The 25,495-nt window shown below is 33.6% G+C and overlaps 1 protein-coding gene across 1 annotated transcript; it reads right to left on the minus strand.

The window, feature by feature from the left end:
- Positions 1-492: 492 nt before the first annotated feature.
- Positions 493-4,412, minus strand: LOC107951492 (PLASTID TRANSCRIPTIONALLY ACTIVE protein 6, chloroplastic). Its single transcript, XM_016886561.2, has 6 exons — positions 3,743-4,412; positions 2,723-2,791; positions 2,382-2,486; positions 1,517-1,636; positions 1,040-1,129; positions 493-960 (listed from the first exon to the last, which is right to left on the minus strand). Exons 1-6 carry the CDS (start codon positions 4,241-4,243, stop codon positions 844-846), a joined length of 1,002 nt encoding a protein of 333 aa, XP_016742050.1. The 5' UTR covers positions 4,244-4,412; the 3' UTR covers positions 493-843.
- Positions 4,413-25,495: the final 21,083 nt, after the last annotated feature.

A 25,495-nucleotide genomic window follows, 5' to 3' on the forward strand; every position in this document is an offset into this window, starting at 1 on the left:
TTACACAAAAAAAAAGAAGAAAAAAGAATACATGGTTAGTTGGACCTAATTTAAACAATGTTGTCAAATCCATATAAATTATTTAAATAATCTATAGATTAAATTGTTTAAATATATCATTTAACATGACATAAAAAAAAACATGAAAACATGATTAGTATGACCCGGTTCAAAAAATGTTGTTAAATCCATATAAATAATTTAAATCATCCATGAATTATGTTTAAAAATAAATATTCTATGATAAGAAAAAAAATGAAATACATGACTAGTATGAGCCGTTTAAATAATGTTATCCAATCCAATAAACAAACAATTTAAATCACAATAATACATTAAAACCAATTCTATAAATGTACAATTCAAAATTAAATAAAATAATTTTAAATAATATTATATTTATAAAAGTCCCCATATCTACGGAAATTTTATATTCTATTTTTCCAATATATGTTATTTATATGAGCAACTTGCAATCAGAAACATATCATATACGGTTGGACCAAAAGAGGCCAGCCCTTTCTAACAGAGAACATGTTATTAAATGGGCCTAGTGTAAGAATTTTCAAAGTAAAAGACACCAATTGCTCCAAGTAAACGCCGATTATACAAGAGAAGAAAAAGATTAAATTACAAGTTCTAACAACATACAACAAAATTGAACACGCCAAGTGCCTGGCTAATTCCAACAACAACCATTTTCAGCATCAGCTAGGAACCACTGGTGAAGAAAGTGAATTTCCTAATCCTAAGTCTCAAGTTTTGATTTTACAAGTTCATCCTTCAATTTCTCACCGTGCTGATAAATCCAGACAATCTTCATGAAACAACCTCGTTGTTCGATTAGAACCAATTCGAAATGCTGAAATCTCGTAGCTTCCTGAGATGTCTTTCCATGTCTTGTCTGGTTTTGTCCCATTCTTCCCTTTCAATTACAGTTGTAGGATCATCTCTTTCACTCTGGAAGCACAGAAAAGCAAATTAGGTAATGCAAAAACAGGGAGTATGGCAGAAATTGATACGGAGCACAGATAGTCACCGAATGAATTATTTTGAAGGAGTCTCCATTATCACGTATAACAAGTAGGTCATTCTTTCTATCCCGGTTTCTTCCTCCTGGAACAGTGACCTACAGAAATAATCAATTAACATGGTAATCAATGAATGAGTAACAAACATCTGATAAGGATCAGAAAGTCAACTTTCAAGCATCGATAAAAGATAGGATAAGAGGATTCCTTAGTGACTGACTACCCCAACTTCAATTTATGCTCAGAAAGAACCACAGTTAATAGGAGAAATATAGAAACATTATGAAATTTAGTTTCTTTTTCATTTTTCCGCTCGAACCGGCATCAATTGTTTGATATATTCTGATGTTCATTGTCGAAGTTGTGCTTGAAATAAGTTCCGGAGCAAGCTCAATTATATCGAAAAGAGAATGAAATGCAAGTCATCTTGTAGCCACATATGCGGTAGAAGTGTATCCAATGTAGATTTAAATAGAGTTTCTTACCAAAACCTTTGCTCTGGTAATTGACTTGGTCTTTGAATCAATCACGTATATCTCCTCAAAGTCTAGCACAAATTCGGGGTCACCTAATCTCCTGTTCCTATAATGTTTTGTTAAGAAAACCTGCAATAAGAAAGCAATCAACTCACAATATTGCTCGAAGATACCTACCGGTCATCCTTTGCCCCCCCCCCTTCTTTCTTTCCCCAAATTGACATCACAAACACATTTCTAAATATCATAAATGAGAAGAAGGTTTTTTATTTGTTATGAATTCCGAAATTCTGTAATTTTTGTATAACCAGCATAACCTAGTTTTGCAATCATGACAATGGTAAATTAAGACTCCATTGGCATTTGCAATTAGCATACAAGTACAAGCTTGCCCCCTATTTCTCCTCCTTTAATGGTTCTTCCGGCATGTGGGGTTATACAAAGTTTTCTTTTATTGCTCAATAAATCCAATATCATAACTATAGCAGTGCTACAAAGAGCATATTAACTTAGTTATTCAACAGAGTGTAAACAACAAGGTAGGCTGCAATTGACAAATACAAAGGAAATAGGGGAAACAATTAGGATTTTATCTCTTTGATAAAATTTTTAAACTAGTTGAACCTCACATAATAGTTGAGGATTTGCCGAGTTAGATTCACTGAAGATGAGATTCAAGCATGCTTGTAAAGAACATTAGAGACAGATAACCAAATTTTCTAAAGGTCATAACAACCTGATAATTACATTTAAACATCTTGGAAGAGTCGGTTTGGTGGAGGAGGGATTAGATTCAGGGAGAGCAAAAACAAGAAGGCTAACAGATTCACATTTTAAACAAATGAAACACTATTCAGAAATAGACAAGTCATACCTTCATGACCTCTCGCTCGGTTTTATAAAGTGGGTCTCGAGGTGCATCAATGGGTGGCTCTGTAACATTGTAGCAGCCATAATCACTCATTGCACAGCGGATGTACTGCAAGTTTGACATGAAGACAGTTGCGCTCATTATTGAAAACAAATCAGAATACCAATTCAAAGGATGTCAATTTCAACTAGCCATGGCAAAAAAGGTCAAATGATGAACAAATACAATGAGACAGAGTAAAATACACAGGTCAAATCTATAACATTATAGATGCAGTAACTTCATATAAGGAATCAGATATTGTATGCCTTACAAGGAAAAAGTAAAACGACTACACTACTTACCTTTTGAGGCATTGGAGCCAAAACTTTTGGAATAGAATACACGTCCGTATCTGGTGGAGAGACATACATCTAAGGAAAATCATATAAACAATAGAAATAAGAATAGATCAAAGTTAAAGACCGAAAATAGCAAGGGGGAAGATCCTCAAGTCAATCAACTAATAGAATTCAGTAGATAGTAATTTACAGCACGTGAAACTGAGATAATTTGTGCAATCCTACTAAGTAAATTCATTTTGCCATATGTGAGAGTGCGTCACTATGAAAAGAAGGGTTTTTAAACTGAAAAGCAGATTTAGAGTGTTTTATAGCTACTAGCAAAGGGATGGGAGCAACTACGGAAAGAATAACTAGAGGCAATCTTCAAATCAATCAATTAATAGACTATGGACAAATAGGGAAGTCAGGACAATAGCGAGAAAACTCACACCACTCAAAGCTGAGTCTATTTGTGCAATCTCACTACGAAAATTTGGTTTGCTTAGATTTAAGAGTACGGCCCTGCGAAAGAAGGGTTTTTACACTGCGAGGAGTTGATATGTAGTTATGAGCAAAGGAATGAGAGCAACTTGGACAAGAACGAAGCAAATGAGAACACATACACAAGAAAAATATTCCAACTATTGGACCTAAGAGTGCGAATCCATGCAGAAAGCAGCTATTATGGTTATGCAGGTTTTTCACACGCACACGAGGCCTCCACTAAATGAAGCTTTCTCATGGGATATCAAATAAATATGGAGGAAGACAAAGTTTCTGGTTCGAGAATGTCCTGATTAAAACTGTTCTATATAAACTCATATTGTCATCTTCTTCATAAAGGCAGACCAAAAATAAATAAGCTAAAACCAATGAAAGTAACATAAAAAAAATATCGGGAAACAATAATTCAATACAAAATTAAAGCAAAACCCATATCCGAAAAACTAACCAAGTAACACAAAATGAGCAGAAATCACAATGAAAGTGCATCAAAACCCATATATATTGAGAAAATAAGTAAGAGGACAAGTCACTAACCTCCCTGAAATCATAAACATCATTATCCGGGTCAGGTGGTTTCCGAATAAAAAAATCGCAATCCATCAAGCTAATCTTATGAAACTCCTCCTCATTTATCCTATAGTCTACCACCATATCCGAGTCCCACCCTTGAGTTGACACAAAGCTCTTGCTTTCAGTAATTTGAATGTCGACGTCAATAGTAGCAGAAGAAGCGGTGGCAGCAGAGGCGGCAGCTAAAGGGTCGTATTCAACATCGAAGTCTTTCTTGTTGTCCAGCTCTTCGACTTCTTCTTCGTCCATGTCGTAGTCATCGGGTCCTCCGGCATCGGCGTCGCCGTCGTCGACTCGGACGAGGAAGGAGGGTTTAAGGGTTGAAGTTGAGGGGGAGTGGAGCGGTTTTGGTTTGATAGAAGGGAAGGGAAGGAGGGAGTGGTTGATGCGGAGGGAGGAGGAGGAGTATTTTGCAGTGAAAAGTGGTGGGGAGAGGAAGAGGGTGGCGGTGGTAGTGGTGGCCATGGTGGCGGGAGAACGGGGAAGAACAGAGTTCCGAGTTTGGATTAGATTTTTGGAACAACAACTATCTTAAAAATCTCCTCTTTTTTTCATTTTGAATAACACATTTTTTTTAATATAACATTTATCTATTCTTACTATTATGAAAGCTGCTATTTTTTAAATTTTAAGTGAGTTGTTGCCTGATATTATTAAAAATTTATTCATTATATAAATTAAAAAATATTATTATTAAAGTGTTTATGTTTTTATATTTTATAATTATTTTGACATGATATAAAATAATCAAGTAAAAGAACACTTAAATAAATAATAGGTCAAATTAAGATAGAATTTTCTCGTATCTCATTTCACTTATTTCATAAATGAAGGGATTAGAATATGGATATTCACATTTATTTGTAATATGAGAGTATTTTATTTTTATATTTTATATAAAATTTTAAAAAATATATATTTTTGTTATAAAATAAATAGAGATGGGGAGAATAAAGAACAAAGAAAATATGAAAGCAACAAAGAATGCATTTGATTAATAAAATGATTTATTTATAATGCTTCATCAGAGTCTCTATTTATAAGTATAAGAAGTATAAAAGAAGTAGATATCTAATTCTAATAACTATTAGAATTTATCTTGATCATGATGGACATCCACTTAATAAGATATTCATAATACTCCCCCTTAGATGTCCATTGCTAGATAATGTACCTCGTTAAAACCTTATTAGGAAAAATAGTACACAATCTTCTATTATAAGCTGTCTCGTTAAAAACCTTTACCGAAAAAACTCAATGGGACAAAACCTTGGTTAAAGGAAAAGAGTACAACTTATTTTTAGACTCCCACTGATGGCAACATTACATTACATCTTTGAGTTGACGCATTCCAATCTTATGCAGTAGTCTTTCAAATGCTGAAGTTGACAATCTCTTAGTAAAAAGATCTGCTAAATTATCACTAGAACGAATTTGTTAAACATTTATATCACCTCTTTTCTCAAGATCATGGGTGAATAATAATTTTGGTGAAATATGTTTCGTTCTATTACCTTTGATGTAAGCACCCTTCAATTGAGCTATACATGCTACATTATCTTCATATAAGATAGTTAAAATATTTTCCTGTAAAGGCAAATTACATATCTTCTGGATATGTTGGGTCAACAACCTTAGCCAAACACACTTTCAACTTGCCTCATGCATTGCAATTATTTCTGCATGATTGAAGAAGCAGCAAATAATGTTTGCTTTGTTGATGCCATGATATGGCAGTACCCCCATATGTAAATAAATATCCTGTTTGAGATCAATCTTTATGTGGATCTAATAAGCATCCAGCATCAGCATAGCCAATTAATAGGGATTTTGAATCATTTGATTAAAATAACCCCATATCAATGGTCCCTTTGAAATATCTAAATACATGTTTAATTCTATTCCAATGTCTACATGTTGGAGAAGAACAAAATCTTCCTAAGAAGTTTACAATGAAAGTTATTTTAGGTCTTGTGTTATTTGCACGATATATCAATGCCCCTATGGCATTTAGATATGACACTTCAAGACCAAAAAACTATTCATCATTCTCGCAAGAACGAATTTGATCTTTATTTACATCTAACGATCGTATAACCATTAGAGTACTTAATGGGTATGCTTTATCCATGTAAAATTTCTTTAATATCTTTTCCATATAATTTGATTAATGAACATGAATTTCATATTTTAAATGGTCGATTTATAATCCAAGATAAAACTTTTTTTTCCAAGATCTTTCATTTCAAATTCTTTTTTTAAACAATTTATTGTATTTTGAAGCTCTTCAGGAGTTTCAATGATATTTAGACCATCAATATAAAAAAAATTATCACAAAATCTGATCCAAACCTTTTTATAAAGACACATGAACAAATTGGATCGTTTTTGTAACAACCCGAAATTTACGGTTATTGAAAAGTGTATTTTTGGGTCTCCGTTTTCGTAAAACGGATTTGTAAATATTTATTAAAAATATTTACAAAGTTAGTTGTGAGATTAATTAGGTTTTGGATTGGTGAATTAGCTTGAATTAAGAGTAATTAGGTATAAAGACTAAATTACAAATATGGTAAAAGTTGAATTATAGAATAGAAAAAAGCTAAAGGACTAAATAAGCAAATAATCCAAAAGATGACAAGTGTTTTGTGATAGTATTAACAAGTGTAATATTTATATACATAAACTTGTAATATTTATATACATTTGCTTATTCTATCAGTAATTATTACTATAATATATTACATTATATAAATTATAATTTAAAACATAAAAAAAAGAAACAAAAAGAAAAGAAAGAACAGAAGCTTGAAACAAAATAGGAAAGAAAGAAAAAGGAAAGAAAAAGAAGGAGAAATTAGGGTTTAAGGTTCTAAGTTCAATTGGTAAGTTAATTTAGCCCATTTTCTTATATTTTTTGAGTTTTTGGAATCCTAGAATAAAATACTACTTGATTTATGTTGAAGTTTTAAAAGTTATTGGGTTTTTAGATGTTAGTCATGTTGAATAAATTGAAGTATTAGGGGTTAAATTGATAGAATTTCAAGTTAGAATTGAGAAAATGATTGAATTGTAAAACAAATTATAGGCTTTGAAGTAATAGGGACTAAATTGGGAAATTTAAAAATTTAGGGATTTATGGTGAAATTAGAGAGTTAAATTTAGTTTTAAGTGGCAGTTGAATGAAAATAAAGAATAAAATTGTGAAGAAAAAATGTTAGATTTGATTAAGGATTAAATTGGAATTTAGGTAAAAGTTGCGTATAAATTGAAATATTCAATGTTAAATTGTGTTGTATTGATGATTTTTAAATTGTTCTAATTTTCGTAGCTAACATCGTGTCGGAGACTTCGATTAAGAAAAGAAAGGAAAAAGTTGACGAGGAGTGACTCGGGAAATTACGGTTTGTATTTCTATAATCCGAAGCTAATTATTAATTGTTCTATTTATTATTATATATATGGTAAGTGGAATTGAGGTGAGTATTGGTATTGAATTGAATTGAATTGAATTGAATTATGAGTATATGTGATTATTTGAAATGTGTATTGATTGGAAATTGAAAAGTGATTTGAAAACCCTATTAACTGTATCGGACTGAGTCGGATACACTTGGCATGCCATAGGATTGGAAGAGTTCAGGGATACTTCGACTTCGAGTTGATGAGACACTGGGTATCAAACTATTATTTTGGATAAATTTGATGAGGTACTGGGTACCATCTTACTTCGGCAAGGCCGATGAGACACTAGGTGTCAATCTAATACTTCGAATTATCCGATGAGGCACTAGGTGCCATACTGGTGTATTTTGGTTGGATCTGTGTATCCGCCAAAGTCCGAGTCATGTTAATAGGAGTAAATAAATGAATTGACAATATGAATGATATTGGATGATTTTGAGTATGAATTGGATTTGGGATATTGAATTGAGATATGAAAATGAAATATATGAACTATAGGTTCATGAAATAGTTATTGAAATAGTAAAGTGATGTGTGAATCAAAGTGGAGAAAATTGTTTGAAATATCTATTGATGAAATATGAAAGTTAAATGTATAAATTGTTATATTGATTGATTAATGTTTTTTTTGTATGATTAAATGTGTGATGTTTAAATATATTATTTTCTTTAAATATCCGGATTATAGAAATACCACTGAGTTCATACTCAGCGTACGGTTTATTTTCTGTGCGCATGTTAGATTGAAGTCAAATTGTCAAATTAGCATCCAAAGGCCGATCCTGAACTCATTGTGGTGAAGTACATTTCTTTTTTGTCATGGCATGTACTTAGGATGTTTAAGTATGTCATTTTGGAAAATGATTGTAAATAATGTTATAAAGTGATATTAGTTACTTATATACATGAATAAATGTATGACATGTTAAGTTATAAAAAAAAAGTATGTTTAAGTTAATGTAAAAATTAGTATGGAATAGGTTAAAATTTGGGTTAAATTGATATGTTGGTTAGGTCATTAGGTTGATTATTTGGCATGATTTGGATGTATTTGATTGTGTTTTGGATTGGTTGGACATTCGGATATTAAGTTGCTTGTGATTTAAGTTTGCAGGGTTGGTAAAACTTTATGCTAAAGGTTCATTTTGAGTCCATACGGCCTGGCACAAGGGCGTGTGACTAGACCATGTAAGACACATGGCTAGCACATGGGCATGTGGTTTGGCCATGTGTCCTTTGCAACTTAAAAATTTCAAAACAAAATGCTCAGGTATTACCACACGGGTAGAGATACAGGCGTGTATCTCAGCCGTGTGAGGAACACGGCCTAACACAAGGGCATGTGACTTGGCCGCGTGAGTAAGTCAGAAGGTTACATGGAGTAGGACACAGCCTGAAGCACGGGCATGTCATAGGGTCACATGGGCATGTTCCAGGGTCACACGGGTGTGTGAGCCCTGTACTTAGGAAAAATTTTGAAATTTCACGAAAAATTTTCTGAACTTTCGGTAGAGTTTCGATTTGTTTCTAACACGTAATTTGGGCCTTGATGGCTTAATAAAGGGATATTATGATTAAATTATAATGTGTATGTTAAATTATTATGTGACTGTTTGTATTTGTTCTGAAATGTCTGGTAATGCTTCGTAACCTTATTTAGGCGACGGATAAGGGTTAGGGGGTGTTACAGTTTTTGTAACCTTCTTTTAACAAGTATTCATTAAGAATATTGTACCACATACGTCTAGATTGTTTTATTCCATATAAAATTTTCTTTAATCTGATCAAGAAATTTTCTCAAGAAACTTTATATCTTTTCGGGATTTTAAATCCTTCAAGGATTTTCATATAAATTTCACTATCAAGTGTACCATATAAATAGGATGTAACAACATCCATTAGATGCATGTCAAGTTTTTCACGTACTGCCAGACTAATAAGATATCTAAATGTGATTGCAACCACCATAGGAGAATATGTCTCTTCATAATTAATGCCGGGCCTTTGTGAAAATCCTTGTGCTACAAGGCGAGCTTTATATCTTACGACTTCATTAATTTCATTTTGTTTTCACACAAATATCCATTTATATCTTACTGGCTTTTACACCTTTAGGTGTTTGGACTACAGGTCCAAAAACCTCACGTTTAGAAAGTGAACTCAGTTCTGCTTGAATTGCATCTTTCCATTTTGGTGAATCTTTTCTATTTTTACATTCCTTAGTAGATTTAGGCTCAAGATCCTCATTTTCTTTTATTATTTTAATAGCAATATTATAAGTAAAATTTTTGTCGACAACTACATTTTTTTAAAATTTTTGTCGACAACTACATTTTTTTCGGTTTCATCTTTTTCTCGTACTGACATAACTTATTGAGATCTATTTATTTTCATCATTTCTATTTTCACTTTTAGGTATCTAAATCTCTTCTTGAATTTTATAATTAGTTATGTCATGGGTCTCTTCAGGAACCCCTACTTCCACTATATAACCATCTTGAATGTTTGCTCCTTTATTTTTACGAGGAGTTTTATCTTTGGAACCTACTCGTCTTCCACGCTTCATGCATGGATTACTTTCTTTTGCATTATCAGTTTGTCCTATTAGGACATCAATTCGTATTGGGGCATTTTCAGCTGGTATGTGAGATTTAATGAATCTGGCAGTTGATTTGTAAAATGAATTATCTGTTGAACTTCTGGTTCACATTGCTTTGTACGAGGATCTTAGACATTGATAATTCATTTCAAATACTTTACTAATCCAACTTTTTATTCTCTCCCGCTAATATTGGGAAAACTTACAACTCTTGTCATAACTAAATATCGAATTAATAACTCAAAAATATTATAAGGAGACTCATATAAATATAGATTCTCAGTCTCTTATAATGACCCATCTTTGTACTTTGTGGTGGAGCAATTGGAACATATACCACACATCCAAAAAATTGTAAGATGGGAAATATTTGGCTCTTGACCAAAGATCAATTGTAATGAGGAGTATTTATAATTTATTGGCTTGATGCGTACAACATGTAAATCAATGCAATCTCATGCTAAAATAGAAAGTTTTTTTTCTCATAAGAAATGATTTAGCTATTAGTTGGAGGCATTTGATAAACAATTCAGCTAAATCATTTTGTGTGTGAACATGAGCTACAAGATGTTAAACTTTTATCTCAATTGAAATGCAATAATCATTGAAAACTTGAGATGTAAACTCACCAACATTAGCAAGATGAATTGTTTTAGTTGCATAATCTAAAATTAATCATTTAAACAAGCAATCTCGCAAACGACAGGTTGCGAGTTGATAACGCATGTGATTATTTTATAAATGCATCTACCAAAATCATATAATATCAAAACCATCCACATGGTCGATGAATGGACCCATATTCATTTCAGAAATGTAAGACATTAAATCTCAACTTTAGCTAGTGAGTTTCTAAGAACCAATTTTTATTGAGAACAAGCAACAAATGAGAATTCTTTAAATTAAAAAATATTCTAGTTCTTTAATGGATGTCCATATGAATTATCAATTAATTTTCACATCATACGATCCAGGATGATCTAACTGGTCAGGCCAAGTAGTAAACACATTTGTATTAGTAAACTTCTGGTTTACTTTAACATGTATTTCAATTGTACTAAATTTTAACAAATTGATAAATTTATTATCATTCCTTTTAATTTGTATCCACATATAAGTACTATTATGACATTTATTACTAGAAATGTCTAAATCAATGTAAAATCTATAATGCCAACAAGTCAATAAATATAATTTTCAAATAATTATATGCAGTATTCGCTTAAGGCAATATGTCAAAATTTTCAAATGCACAAAAATCTATTAATAGCAAACATTGAGAGTGGATCTTATTTTCCAAGTGTACAATAGGTACATAACCAATGACTTTTCATACATATGTTTTCTCTCTTGCAAGTTCTCATCAGTAATATTTTACCATGTAATTTTAATTGAGAACTTATTTTGAATATTGTAGAGTTATACTCAGTTTTTTTTAAAAAGAAACTTGCAACTTTAGGTGCATCAAACCATAATAAGCTTTAGATAGAATTATCATATTATATTGCTCATGAGTAGATCTTTCACAGTCAAATATTTTGCTTTCAACCCTTTAATAGTGATGATGACAAAAGAATATCACAAAGATTATAAATTAGTAACCCAATCCCCTTTATTTATTCATATGAAATATAATATTTTCCTCATTCACAATCTCAATATGAGATCCATTACAAATAACTTTTAAAAGTAATGCATTAACCACCACAAATTTTGTGCTTTTTAGATAGTGATATATTAGCTTTTCTGAAGTTTTTAACTAATTTTGTACTATAAAATATTGAAATAATATTTGTTTGTTTCAGTACCAAATAAGATAAATATTTTCTATTTGTAATGATAGAATTCATTACTATATTTTCATATCATTCCTTAAAGAATATTAACAGAAACAAAATATTTGGGCATATACCACATATGTGGTCAATAATCTTTCATATCACATTGATAAGTTATCTTTACCCTTTAAAAAGTTATCTTGAGAATTTTCATTGTTCTCTTATTTATTACTATGTTCCCGCTTTTAGTGGTCAATGAGTATATCTTTTATTTTCTTTATATTTACATTCACTTCGGGGAATGCAACAAATCTAGTAGGACGAGAATAAGAACCACAATCCATTTTGAGATTGAATCTTTCAACATCCTGAAGATGAAGTTGTAAGGAAGAAAGTTTAAGGTGAAAAGGAAATTGATTTGTGGGATGAATTTGAAAGATTTTGAAAAATAGAGAATTATCGTGCTGAAAACGTATTATAAAATAAAGAGAGATAGGGAGAATAAAGAACAAAGAAAATATGAAAGTAACAGAGAATGTACTTTGTTGTAGGCCAATTTTAACCCATTTACATCAAAACCCAATTTAGCCTTACCTAACCTACCAAAATTAAACCCAAAACCCAAAATCTTAACTACCCAAAGCCCAATTTACATCAAAACCCCAATGGCCCAAACCCTAAGCCCAAATTAAAATAAAAAACCTAGCCCACAACCTAAACTTTTCTCAACTAAATCCTAGCCTTTGCCACCACCAACTCCACTAGCCACACTTGCTCCACCACCAACTCCACTAGCCACACTTGCTCCACTACCTACTCCACTAGCCACACTCCACTACCCCTTGTACCTACAAATGAAGACATAAACAATAAAAAATATTTTGTAAATGGTTATATAAGCCTTCTCATATTTTGTATTTAGGAGGGAGGAAGAAGTTTTGGGGGAGAAAGTTATTGTAAAGGATTTTTGAGAGGTTTTTTTGAGAGTAATCAAGGAGAAGAATTATTGTAAAGGCTAGTTTTTGGAGAGAGTAGTTTTTTGGAGATTAATCAAAGATCAAAGCAAAAGAGGTTTCTTCGTCTATTCTCGTTTTAAGTTCTTTGTTTGCTTATCATTTTTTCTTTCAATCTTATTTTGTTTCTTTTATCCGAAAGTAAAAATAAAAGGAGGAAGCTTATCCATTTTTACCGAAAAAGTTTTTTTGAGGTCCGGCTGCCTGTACGGTGGCGCCGATGGCGGCCGGCGGCGGTCCGGTGACCGGACAGTGGCCGGCCTTGTGGCCGGAAATCACCCACTCTCTCCTTCTCTCTTTTTTTTTGTTATTATTATACTTCTTAATATTATATTATATATATTCTTTTAATATATTAGGTATATTCTAAATTCTATATTACGTATATATATTATACTATTTTATGTATATATCTTTAATACTATATTATTTATATATATATTTACATGTTATCTTATGTATATATTTTAATTATATTATCTATGCATTTTTTACACTATATTATGTACATATTTTAATATTATCACGTATTTATTTTTTATATATGTACATATTTATGTAGTATTATTAATAGTATTATTTTTAAACATCATTGTTATTTCTAATATATATATTATGTACACTTTTTTATTTCTATTTTATTTTTTATTTGTCAATATTAATTATTATTATTCTAATATTTTGATATTTTAATATTTTATATTATTCACATCACTATTCGCATTTTTTACAATAATATTCTTAGATTTTTTTACTATCATTTTAGAAACTTTTTACATTTTAATTTTAAGAATAAGGCAATGTACCGATTTTAACATTAAGTCATTGATTTCATCGCTATGTTGGGTGAAGTTAGTCGGCTCATGTTAAAAACGGGATATCCTTCTAAAAAACTAAAAACTTACAACTTCTCATTTCCTTCAATCGGATCACATTTAAATGTCAAATTGAATTCGTATTTTTGAAAATCAAGACAACACGTGTTTAATAAGATACCAATTTTGGGCATCGCGAGGGTGCTAATACCTTCCTCGCGCGTAACCGACTCCCGAACCCAACTTTACTCTGGCTTTTGACGTAGACCTAAATTTGGCCTTCATTTTTGTGCAAGAATAAGTTTTCTTTTCTAAAAAAGGATGATTTATGAGGTGTCCGATCACACCTAGAAATAAGATCGGTGGCGACTCCCTTTTTTAATAAAATCGAAAGTCGATTTTTAAATTTTAAAATAATCGCCTTAATTAGTAACCGAAAGCGAAATTTTTACGTCGCTACAGCTGGCGACTCCACTGGGGACCAAATTTTTGAAAGTCGAGTCGAATTAAACGCATGTTGTCAAAATTTTCAAATTTCCTTGTTCAAATTAATATTTAGTTGTGATCCTCAAATTTTGTTTTCAAAAAAAAAATCATGCATTTGCATCATGTTGTAAATATTTTTCTAACTTGTTTTATCTTTTGCTTTTCAGCTCTAAGTTTTTATAGTTTTAGTTTCGTAGTTTTAAAATAAGATGAAAGGTTTGTGAGTTTCTCCCCACACACTGTGCACTTTCATTTTGCATAACATAAGCTCTCTACCCGGGCTCCGTCCGTTTAAGTGAAAGTAAATGCTATGCCTTCGTGAGTTAACTCGTCCCTCCGCACAGGCTAGTGAATACTTTCGGGTTACATATGACTTATGCTTTCGTGAGTTAACTTGTCCCTCTGCATAGGCATAAGTAAATGTGATCCCTTGAATTGAACTCGTGAGCCTGTGATGGGCTATGACCGAAGCGTCGTACTAATCTTAGCAGATGACAGTACGGATAATTCGAGTACCTATCTAGAACCAAAACCGCATATAGTGAACCGTACGAGCCACTCAACTAGAGCCATGCTGAACCTCCGTCCGTTTAGTAGTTACCAAAATAAGTGCACGGGAGGAACGCCTCTTACCTTTTGCACTTTTGCTTTTTATGCAAGGGAATCGAGTCTATTGGACCAAGTAGCTTAATTTGTTAAATTTCCACAGTTTTTCTCTGATCCTATGTGTTGTGCTAACCAAGGTTGTTTGTCTGTATTTCTATTTTTCATCATGCATCATAGGCATCTTGTTAGGAAGGTGTTGATTGGAGATTGGTTGCCAAAAACGGGTTTCTGATGGAAGAGTCAATTACACGAGTGATCGAAATGTTGTGTAATAGACTCTTTTGATTAAGGAAATGCCTAAATATGGGCTATCTTGAAATTAACACCAATTTCTTGCATTTCTTTCATGACTAACATTCATTTGTCATTTATCCATTCATCTATTCATTGAATGTACATATCACCATAATCATTCACTGAGGCTAAAACCGTATAATTCGCAGTTGCGACACTCCAAGTCTGGAATCACGTCATTCTTATAGGACGCGCCCAAAAACTAGAATTATGGAAGCCGAGTTCAATGAGAGAATTGAAAGGATGGAAAGGACCCAAAGAGAATTGCAAGAGCAGTTGACCAAGTCACAACAGGAAGCAAGAGATATGATGTTAAGATCCTGAGAGGAATCGCTCGAGCAAAGGGATCAAATGGCTAAAATGATGGAGATGATGACTGCTTTGGTCAGAGGAAAAGGAGCCCGAGTAAGGAAAGGTTTGGGAAGGTATCTACAAGGAATAGTCAGGGCTCTAAAGCCAGTGCACCACAAGGCCCGGTACGGTTTGGGGTTCCAGCTAGACATGCAACAAAGAAGAAAACAGTTGCAAAAAGATCGAGAAAGGCGGATTGGAAGAGCCTTAGGCCGAGAATTAGAATGGGAGCCTATAACGTACCCTCCTTTGTCAAAAACATTTACATCTGCAGGAATGATATACCCCGGGCAAGATAATCCAAGAAGCACGCTAGTATTAATTGAAAGGGGTCTTCAGAATATCAGTATAAATGTCATTGACAAAGGAAATGATGCAATTAAAAATGTTTCAATGATACGCCCTTGTCCTCCTGGATTCGTTTTGAACAATTGGACTGCTGTGGATCTCCTTGTAGTTTCTAAGTCTTCTCCAGAGTAATGCTCAATGTTAACACTCTTCTTTTTGTGTATCCCTAAGTAATAGAAGAGATTCTTTTGCTAGAGCTTATGATTTGCTCTTTATCATTTAAGTGAACATTAATGAGATGCATTTTGTCATGGTTTTTCATTCTCATTAACTTCATAATTTTTCCCTTTTTTCACAGCCAGTCATTGCATATATCTCACATCATGTCATAATATTATGCTTGTTGGTCTCAATACTTTTATGCTCATCTATAGTTTCCTTTTCCATTCAACTTTCAGGTGCTCAGATATCAATGGCATGAACAAACCCGTTACAAGTCCTGAAATCGATTTTGAGAAGGCTGTTTGTTTAGGAGAATTCGAAGCCGAAGAAAATGCTGAATACTATGTCTCGTTGCCTGACTTGCTAAGAATGGTGGAACAAGAGGATAAACAGATTTTGCCTCATCAAGAATCTACCAAAACAATAAATTTGGGAACTGAAGAAAAGAAACAAGAAGTGAAAATTGTGACCTCTATTTCAAAGGACACCAGGCATAATTTGATTGCTTTGCTCCGCGAGTACAACGATATATTCGCATGGTCATATCAAGACATGCCAGGATTGGATGAAGATGTAGCAGTCCATAGACTCCCACTGAAACCAGAATGCAAACCCATTCAGCAAAAACTAAGACGAATGAGACCTGAGATGCTGTTAAAGATAAAAGAAGAGGTCAAAAAGCAGTTTGATGCAGGTTTCTTACAAGCTTCCAAATACCCAGAATGGGTGGCTAACATAGTCCCGATACCAAAGAAAGATGGCAAAGTACGAATGTGCATGGATTACCGTGACCTGAATCGAGCAAGTCCTAAAGATAATTTTCCCTTACCACACATTGATACGTTGGTGGATAACACAGCAAAACATTCATTTTTTTCTTTTATGGATGGATTCTCGGGGTATAATCAGATTAAGATGACCCTTGAGGATATGGAGAAAACTACCTTCGTAACAATGTGGGGAATATTCTGTTACAAGGTGATGCCATTCGGGTTAAAGAATGCTGGGGCAACATATCAGAGGGCTATGGTGATGTTATTCCATGACATGATGCGTAAAGAAATAGAGGTCTATGTCGACGATATGATTGCTAAATCCCAAGGGGAAGAAGAGCATGTAGTGAACCTGAAGAAGTTGTTCGACAGACTGAGAAAGTTCCAACTAAAGCTCAATCCGGCCAAATGTACGTTTAGGGCTACCTCAGGAAAATTGCTTGGCTTCATTGTCAGTGAGAGAGGCATTGAAGTTGATCTAGATAAAATAAAAGCCATTCAAGAGTTACCACCTCCGCGCACGCAAAAGGAAGTCAGAGGATTTTTAGGGAGATTAAACTACATCGCCCGATTTATCGCTCAACTTATCAACCAATGCGACCCAATCTTTCGACTCCTTCGAAAACATAATCCTGGAGAATGGAACGAGGAGTGCCAAGTGGATTTTAACAAGATAAAACAGTATTTGTCTAGTTCTCCAGTGCTGGTACCACCAATGCCGGGAAGACCATTGATATTGTATTTGACTGTGTTCGAGAATTCAATGGGTTGCGTACTGGGGCAACATAACGAGTCTGGAAAGAAAGAAAAGGCGATCTACTACCTCAGCAAAAAGTTCACTGAATATGAGGCAAAGTATTCGTCCATAGAAAAATACTGTTGCACTCTGGTTTGGGTAGCTCGGAGACTCAGGCAATATATGTTGTATCATATGACATGGCTAATTTTAAAGTTGGACCCAATAAAGTACATGATGGAATCACCTGTACTCTCAAGAAGAATGGCACGATGGCAGATCTTACTATCAGAATATGATATCGTCTATGTGAGCCAAAAGTCGATAAAAGGGAGCGCAATAGCTGACTTCTTAGTAACTCGAACAACAGAGGAATACGAGCCATTGAGATTTGATTTCCCAGGTGAAGACTTGATGTGCATTACAGAAAAAGAATGTGGGTCATCAAAAGAAAAGTCATGGAAGATGAGCTTTGATGGTGCATCGAATGCATTGGGGCATGGGATTGGAGCAGTCTTAGTATCACCAGAAGGAAACCATTATCCGTTCACTGCCAGGTTGAATTTCTTCTGTACCAATAACATAGCGGAATATGAGGCCTGTATCATGGGACTTCGTGCAGCAATTGAAAGAAACATCCAAACTTTAGAGGTATACGGAGACTCGGCATTGGTGATTTATCAAATTCGTGGAGATTGAGAAGTGAGGGATTTGAAATTAGTCAAATACAGTGATCTCGTGGCAGAGTTGATTAAAGAATTCAAAGAAATAACTTTTAATTACTTCTCACGAGAAGAAAACCAGTTAGCTGATGCCCTTGCCACTTTGGCTTCAATGTTTAAAGCAAACAGAGACAGAAATAATGCCTCTTCAAATGAGCATATATGAAGTCCCTGCACATTATTTCAGCATTGAAAAAGAGCAAGATGGACGGTCATGGTTTCATGATATCTTAGAATACATCAAGAATCAAAGGTATCCCGAGCAAGCAAATGAGAACGACAAAAGAACAATCAGAAGAATGGCAACGAGATTTGTTCTTGATGGGGATATCCTGTATAAAAGAGGAAAAGATCAAGTGCTTTTGAGATGCGTGGATACTGTTGAAGCTAGTAAAATACTTGAAGATGTCCATGAAGGAATTTGTGGGACACATGCCAATGGTTTCACTATGGCCAGGAAGATTATGAGACTCGGTTATTACTGGTCGACGATGGAAAGCGACTGCATTAGTTTTGCAAGAAAGTGCCAAAAATGTCAAATTTATGGCGATAAGATTCATTTAGCCCCGTCGCCCCTTCACGTCATGACTTCTCCATGGCCATTTTCTACGTGGGGCATGGATGTTATAGGGCCGATCTCCCCAAAAGCTTCTAATGGACACCGATTCATTTTTGTGGTCATTGATTACTTCACAAAATGGATAGAAGCCGCTTTGTTTGTGACGAAGACTGCAGTTTGTAGGTTTTTGAAAAAGAAAATCATTTGTCGATATGGTTTGCCTGAAAGAATCATTTCAGATAATGCCATGAATCTGAACAACATGATGATGAAGGAGGTGTGTGAACAATTCCAAATAAAGTATCATAACTCATCACCCTATCGCCTGAAAATGAACGGGGCTGTTGAAGCGGCCAATAAGAATATTAAGAAGATTATTGGGAAAATGACCGAGACATATAAAGACTGGCACGAGAAGCTACCATTTACTTTGTATGCATATCGCACATCTGTGCGGACATCTAAGGGAGCAACTTCTTTCTCTCTGGTCTATGGGATGGAAGCTGTGCTACCTATCGAAGTTGAGATCCCCTCTCTACGAGTCTTAATGGAATTAAAACTAGACGAAGCAGAATGGGTTCGAGCTCGATATGACCAGTTAAACATCATCGAAGAAAAACGTCTAAAGGCAATTTGTCATGGACAGATGTACCAGAAGAGAATGATCGCAGCCCATGACAAGAAGGTACGGCCAAGGGAATTCCACGAAGGAGAACTCGTGCTAAGAAAGATTCTCCCAATACAAAAAGACTTATGAGGAAAATGGGCGCCAAATTGGGAAGGTCCATACGTCGTAAAGAAGGCATTCTCGGGCGGAGCTTTGATTCTCATCGAGATGGATGGGAAGGAGTTATCGAATCCAGTGAACTCAGATGCTGTAGAAACCAAGATAAAAACCTGAAAAGGGCATCTTAAAAAAAAGGTGATCAAGGTGAAAACCCGAAAAGGGCGTCTTGATTAAACACAAAAGATTAGGATGAAAACCCGAAAGGGCGTTCTAATGAAGCAAGCACTGGCTTAAAAAGCAAGGCGTTTTGAACGGTGGGTCAAATAGTGAGACTACAGTATTTGAAGCATTTTTGAAAGCTCGAAATCTTCTACGCAAGAAGCCATGCTCGAAAAGATTCTTGATTGAGGAACGTGGAAGAATTCATGCATTGAATATTTAGAGCATTTGTATTCATTAAATGCAATCCCTTTTCTCTTTATGACATTTTTTTTACTATCATTGTTTAACTTTCTTTGTTTGCTACATTTGAAATGAATAAATGTGAGGTATCCTTTTGTCCCTACCTGACCATTTTCATGTATCTCATTATGTGGTTCATTTACATGATAAATAGTGAAATGACATACTTTAAACAAAAGAAATGTTAAGCATTACTCGGGTAAGAATTTGATAAGTACAAGAGCCTCAACGCAAGGACAAAGCTCAACCAGGGGCAAAAGAGTGATATCTGAGAAACACAGATTATTCGTGAAGCTTGAGGACAGGTACGGGTATTGAAGAGAAAGTCAAGAGTCGAAGCAATAAACGCGGATCATCAAAAATCGTGACGAAAAAGGGATATATGACAAACATGCCTAAAGCTCATAGCATAATCATATAAGCATAAAGGCATTTAAGACAAACATGTGCATATCATGATAACATCATGAATGACATATACATGTATTCCAGCGGAGCAAGAGGATGCAATGTTAGTTATACTGAATTAAGGAAAAGACACCTGAGCTCCACCAGATGACATCTTTTGGTATGTGGATGTTTCATTTCTGTTTTCAAAAAAATCAACTCATATTACGAGAGGTGAGTTGAGCATTGGCTCACGTGTTGGGTCACTTTCAATTTTTGTTTTTATGTCTGTTTTTTAAATCAACTCATATTGCGGGAGGTGAGTTGAGCCTTGGGGCACGCTGAGGTATTTTCAATTGCTGTTTGTCAAAAATCAACTCATGTTGCGGGAGGTGAGTTGAGCCTCGGGTCACATGTCGAGGTATTTTAAATTTCTACTTTTCAAAAGAATCAACTCATATTGCGAGAGGTGAGTTGAGCCTTGGGACATGCTAAGGTAATTGTAATTTCTATTGTCAAAAAAATCAACTCATATTGCAAGAGGTGAGTTGAGCCTCGGCTCACGTGCTGAGGCATTTTCAATTTCTGTCTCTGTTTGTCAAAATCAACTCATATTTCAACTCATATTGCGAGAGGTGAGTTGAGCCCCAGGGCACGCTGAGGTATTTTCAATTTCTGTTTGTCAAAAAAACTAACTCATATTGTGAAAGGTGAGTTGAGTCTAAGGGCACGCTGAGGTATTTTCAATTTCTGTTTGTTTTTAAAAAAACAAACTCATATTGCAAGAGGTGAGTTGAGCCTCGGGTCATACGCTGAGGTATTTTCCATTTCTGTTCTTTAATTTCTATGGTTCAAAAAAATCAGCTCATATTGCGAGAGGTGAGTTGAACCTTGACTGACACGTTGAGGTATTTTCAATTTCTGCCTTTCAAAAAAATCAACTCATATTGCGAGAGGTGAGTTGAGCCTCAGGACACGCTGAGGTAATTTCAATTTCTGTCTTTCAAAAAAAAATCAACTCATATTGCGAGAGGTGAGTTGAGCCTTGGGACACGCTGAGATAATTTTTATTTCTGTTTGAAAATTCAACTCATACTGCAAGAAGTGAGTTGAGCCTCAAGACACGTTGAGGTATTTTCAATTTCTGTCTTTCAAAAAAATCAGCTCATATTGCGAGAGGTGAGTTGAACCTCAAGACGCTGAGGTGTTTTCCATTTTTGTTCTTCAATTTCTGTGTTTCAAAAAAATCAGCTCATATTGCGAGTGGTGAGTTGAGCCTTAATTCACACGCTGAGGTATTTTCAAATTCTGTTTTTCAAATTTTGTTTTTCCAAAAAAATCAACTCATATTGCAAGAGGTGAGTTCAGCCTCAGGACACGCTGAGGTATTTTCAATTTCTTTTTTTTTTCAATTTATGTTTGTCAAAAAAATCAGCTCATATTGCGAGAGGTGAGTTGAGCCTCAGGTCACACGCCGAGGTATTTTCAATTGATGTTTTTTCTTTTTTTTTTCAATTTATGCTTTGCAAAAATCAACTCATATTTCGAGAGGTGAGTTGAGCCTCGGGTCACATACTGAGGTATTTTCAAAATCTGTTTTACAAATTTTGTTTTAAAAATTAACTCATATTGCGAGAAGTGAGTTGAGCCTTGGCTCACGTGCCGAGCTATGTTCAATTTCTATTTTAATGTCTGTTTTTAAAGAGTCAATTCATATTACGAGAAATGAGTTGAGTTCAGGATCACATGCCGAATAAAGAATAAAGATTGAAGCTGATTGAAGACACAAGATTTTGTCTCCTTGAAGTTGTAGTGGAGCTGATCGAGGATATCAGATCTTGCCTTTCTAAAGTTGCAGAATCTGACTAAAGCGATGGAAGAGCAGATTGAAGCTGTAAATCTTATCTTTTTGAAGTCACATTGGAGTAGATCGAAGCTACAAGGCATATATCAGAAGATGCAGTGGATTTGATCAAGAAAACAAGATACAGTGGTTTGGAAAGAGATTACCTGGATGAGAAGAGCACCAAAGAAGTCCATACTTAGTAAGACCAGGCAAAATTGGCCTTTCTTTGTGTCTTTGCTTTATTCCCGTTACACGATAATAAGCAAAGAGGGGCAGCTGTTGTAGGCCAATTTTAATCCATTTACATCAAAACCCAATTTAGTCTTACCTAACCCACCAAAATTAAACCCAAAACCCAAAATCTTAACTACCCAAAGCCCAATTTACATCAAAACCCCAATGGCCCAAACCCTAAGCCCAAATTAAAATAAAAAAATCTAGCCCACAACCTAAACTTTTCTCAACTAAATCCTAGCCTTTGCCACCACCAACTCCACTAGCCACACTTGCTCCACTACCTACTCCACTAGCCACACTCCACCACCCCTTGTACCTACAAATGAAGACATAAACAATAAAAAATATTTTGTAAATGGCTATATAAGCCTTCTCATATTTTGTATTTAGGGGGGAGGAAGAAGTTTTGGGGGAGAAAGTTATTGTAAAGGATTTTTGAGAGGTTTTTTTGAGAGTAATCAAGGAGAAGAGTTATTGTAAAGGCTAGTTTTTGGAGAGAGTAGTTTTTTGGAGATTAATCAAAGATCAAAGCAAAAGAGGTTTCTTCGTCTATTCTCGTTTTAAGTTCTTTGTTTGCTTATCATTTTTTCTTTCAATCTTATTTTGTTTCTTTTATCCGAAAGTAAAAATAAAAGGAGGAAGCTTATCCATTTTTACCGAAAAAGTTTTTTTTAAGGTCCGGCTGCCTGTACGGTGGCGTCGATGGCGGCCAGCGGCGGTCCGGTGACCGGACAGTGGCCGGCCTTATGGCCGGAAATCACCCACTCTCTCCTTCTCTCTTTTTTTGTTATTATTATATTTCTTAATATTATATTATATATATTCTTTTAATATATTAGGTATATTCTAAATTCTATATTACGTATATATATTATACTATTTTATGTATATATCTTTAATACTATATTATTTATATATATTTACATGTTATCTTATGTATATATTTTAATTATATTATGTATGTATTTTTTACACTATATTATGTACATATTTTTAATATTATCACGTATTTATTTTTTATATATGTACATATTTATGTAGTATTATTAATAGTATTATTTTTAAACATCATTGTTATTTCTAATATATATTATGTACACTTTTTTATTTCTATTTTATTTTTTATTTGTCAATATTAATTATTATTCTAATATTTTGATATTTTAATATTTTATATTATTCACATCACTATTCGCATTTTTTACATAATATTCTTAGATTTTTTTTACTATCATTTTAGAAACTTTTTACATTTTAATTTTAAGAATAAGGCAATGTACCGATTTTAACATTAAGTCATTGATTTCATCGCTATGTTGGGTGAAGTTAGTCGGCTCGTGTTAAAAACGGGATATCCTTCTAAAAAACCAAAAACTTACAACTTCTCATTTCCTTCAATCGGATCACACTTAAATGTCAAATTGAATTCATATTTTTGAAAATCAAGACAACACGTGTTTAATAAGATACCAATTTTGAGCGTCGCGAGGGTGCTAATACCTTCCTCGCGCGTAACCAACTCCCGAACCCAACTTTACTCTGGCTTTTGACGTAGACCTAAATTTGGCCTTCATTTTTGTGCAAGAATAAGTTTTCTTTTCTAAAAAAGGATGATTTATTAGGTGTCCGGTCACACTTAGAAAAAAGATCGGTGGCGACTCCCTTTTTTAATAAAATCAAAAGTCGATTTTTAAATTTTCAAATAATCGCCTTAATTAGTGACCGAAAGCGAAATTTTTACGTCGCTACATACTTTATTAATCAAAGGATAATTTACAATGCTTCATCGGAATCTCTATTTATAGGCATAAGAAGTATAAAAGAAGTAGATATATATAATTCTAAAAGAAGTAGATATCTAATTCTAATAACTATTAGAATTTAAAATACATCAAAACTTTATCTTGATCATGATTGACATCTACTTAATAAGATATTCATAACAATTTTTTTAATTTATCAATTATTTATATTTATTATTTAACTCTTTGATGGCGTTAGTATTAATCATGATTTATATTTAATTGTAAAATTATCCAATTTTTTTTTACAATTTAAAAAAAGTAATACTATAAAAATATTTATATCTTTTTGCATTTTAAATAAAAAAAATCATTGATGCGATTTGAAACAAAACATCACTATATTTATCTTTTCAATTTTATCATTTTAATCATAATCATAATTTATTTTTATATTATTTTTAATATAAATTTGATGCACAAAGCTAATCTATATCTATGTCTATAATCTATCTTTAAGTACGAAAAAACTTTTCAACTAATGTGAATATATTTAATTTTCCATCAATAAAGTTGTTGGGAACTTGTCTCCTTCGTAATATCATTATTTTGTAATTTTTTAAAGTTAAATAAAATTTTATAATTAAATTATTATTTGTGTATGTTTATCTTAAATGGGTTTTGCATAAAAAGTAAATTTCAATAAGTAAATATTAATTTATTGATACTTAAAAATTAACTAATATTAAGTTATATCATAATGATGGATTATTATGCAATAAGATAATTTATATTAATAAATAATTTAATTTATTAGTAATTTGAAAATTGGGGATATTATGGCTTTTATTAGATAAGTTAAATCAAAGGATTAGTGAAATGCCATAAAATTAATAGATTAGTTACTAGGCTGAATACAGAGGATTAATTGTTGGGCTTCCTCCAAATACCTTAAGAATAAGTAAATAAATAAATAAACGTCTTTAAATATAAGGATTAGCAGCAGTATTAACAAAAAAAAAAAGCTTAGTAGTGTAATGGATTTCGTTGTTGCAATCTCGTCAGTTTTTGAATGGCTTGGCTCACCAATACCTTCAGAGATTGAACGAGTCACTAAAAAAGTCTGAAATAAGGAGTGTAATGAGCCTTCTCCAGGGGACCTCCCTATGGAGGAATCCGGTGTGGGGAAAAAATCTTTTTAAGTTGAAATTGATGGCGAACGTAGGTAACAAGATTGGGGCTACAGAGGTGGTGATGGTGAGTGATGACTTAGAAATAATAGAGGATGGCATTAGAGTTTCATTGGAAGGTTTGTATCCAGAGACTTTCTTCTTAGATTGGGTGCAAAAAATATTGGATAAAAGCATGGATTTAACAGTAGTAGTTAGGCTTTTGGGACGAACAATTGGGTACAAAACCCTCCTTAATATAATACAGACTCTTTGGAAACATGTTGGGTCGTTTCAGGTGATTGACAGAGACAATGATTATTACTTGGTGAAGTTTACCTTGAGTCAGGACTATACCAAAGCATAAAAAGAGGGACCATGGATGGTTTATGGGAATTAACTCACGGTTTAACCTTGAAGTCGAGACTTCTCTACATATG

This window comes from Gossypium hirsutum, chromosome A02, assembly GCF_007990345.1.
Source record: "Gossypium hirsutum isolate 1008001.06 chromosome A02, Gossypium_hirsutum_v2.1, whole genome shotgun sequence".
Classification (NCBI taxonomy): Eukaryota; Viridiplantae; Streptophyta; class Magnoliopsida; order Malvales; family Malvaceae; genus Gossypium; species Gossypium hirsutum.

Bases quoted from the DNA above. Each gene is read 5' to 3' on its own strand.
- LOC107951492 (XM_016886561.2), bottom strand. From the start codon at position 4,243: ATGGCCACCACTACCACCGCCACCCTCTTCCTCTCCCCACCACTTTTC. The intron at 2,792-3,742 runs GTTAGTGACTTG...GATTTTCCTTAG, and splicing joins ATGTTTATGATTTCAGGGAG to ATGTATGTCTCTCCACCAGA. The intron at 961-1,039 runs GTGACTATCTGT...CTGTGCTTCCAG, and splicing joins CCTTCAAAATAATTCATTCG to AGTGAAAGAGATGATCCTAC.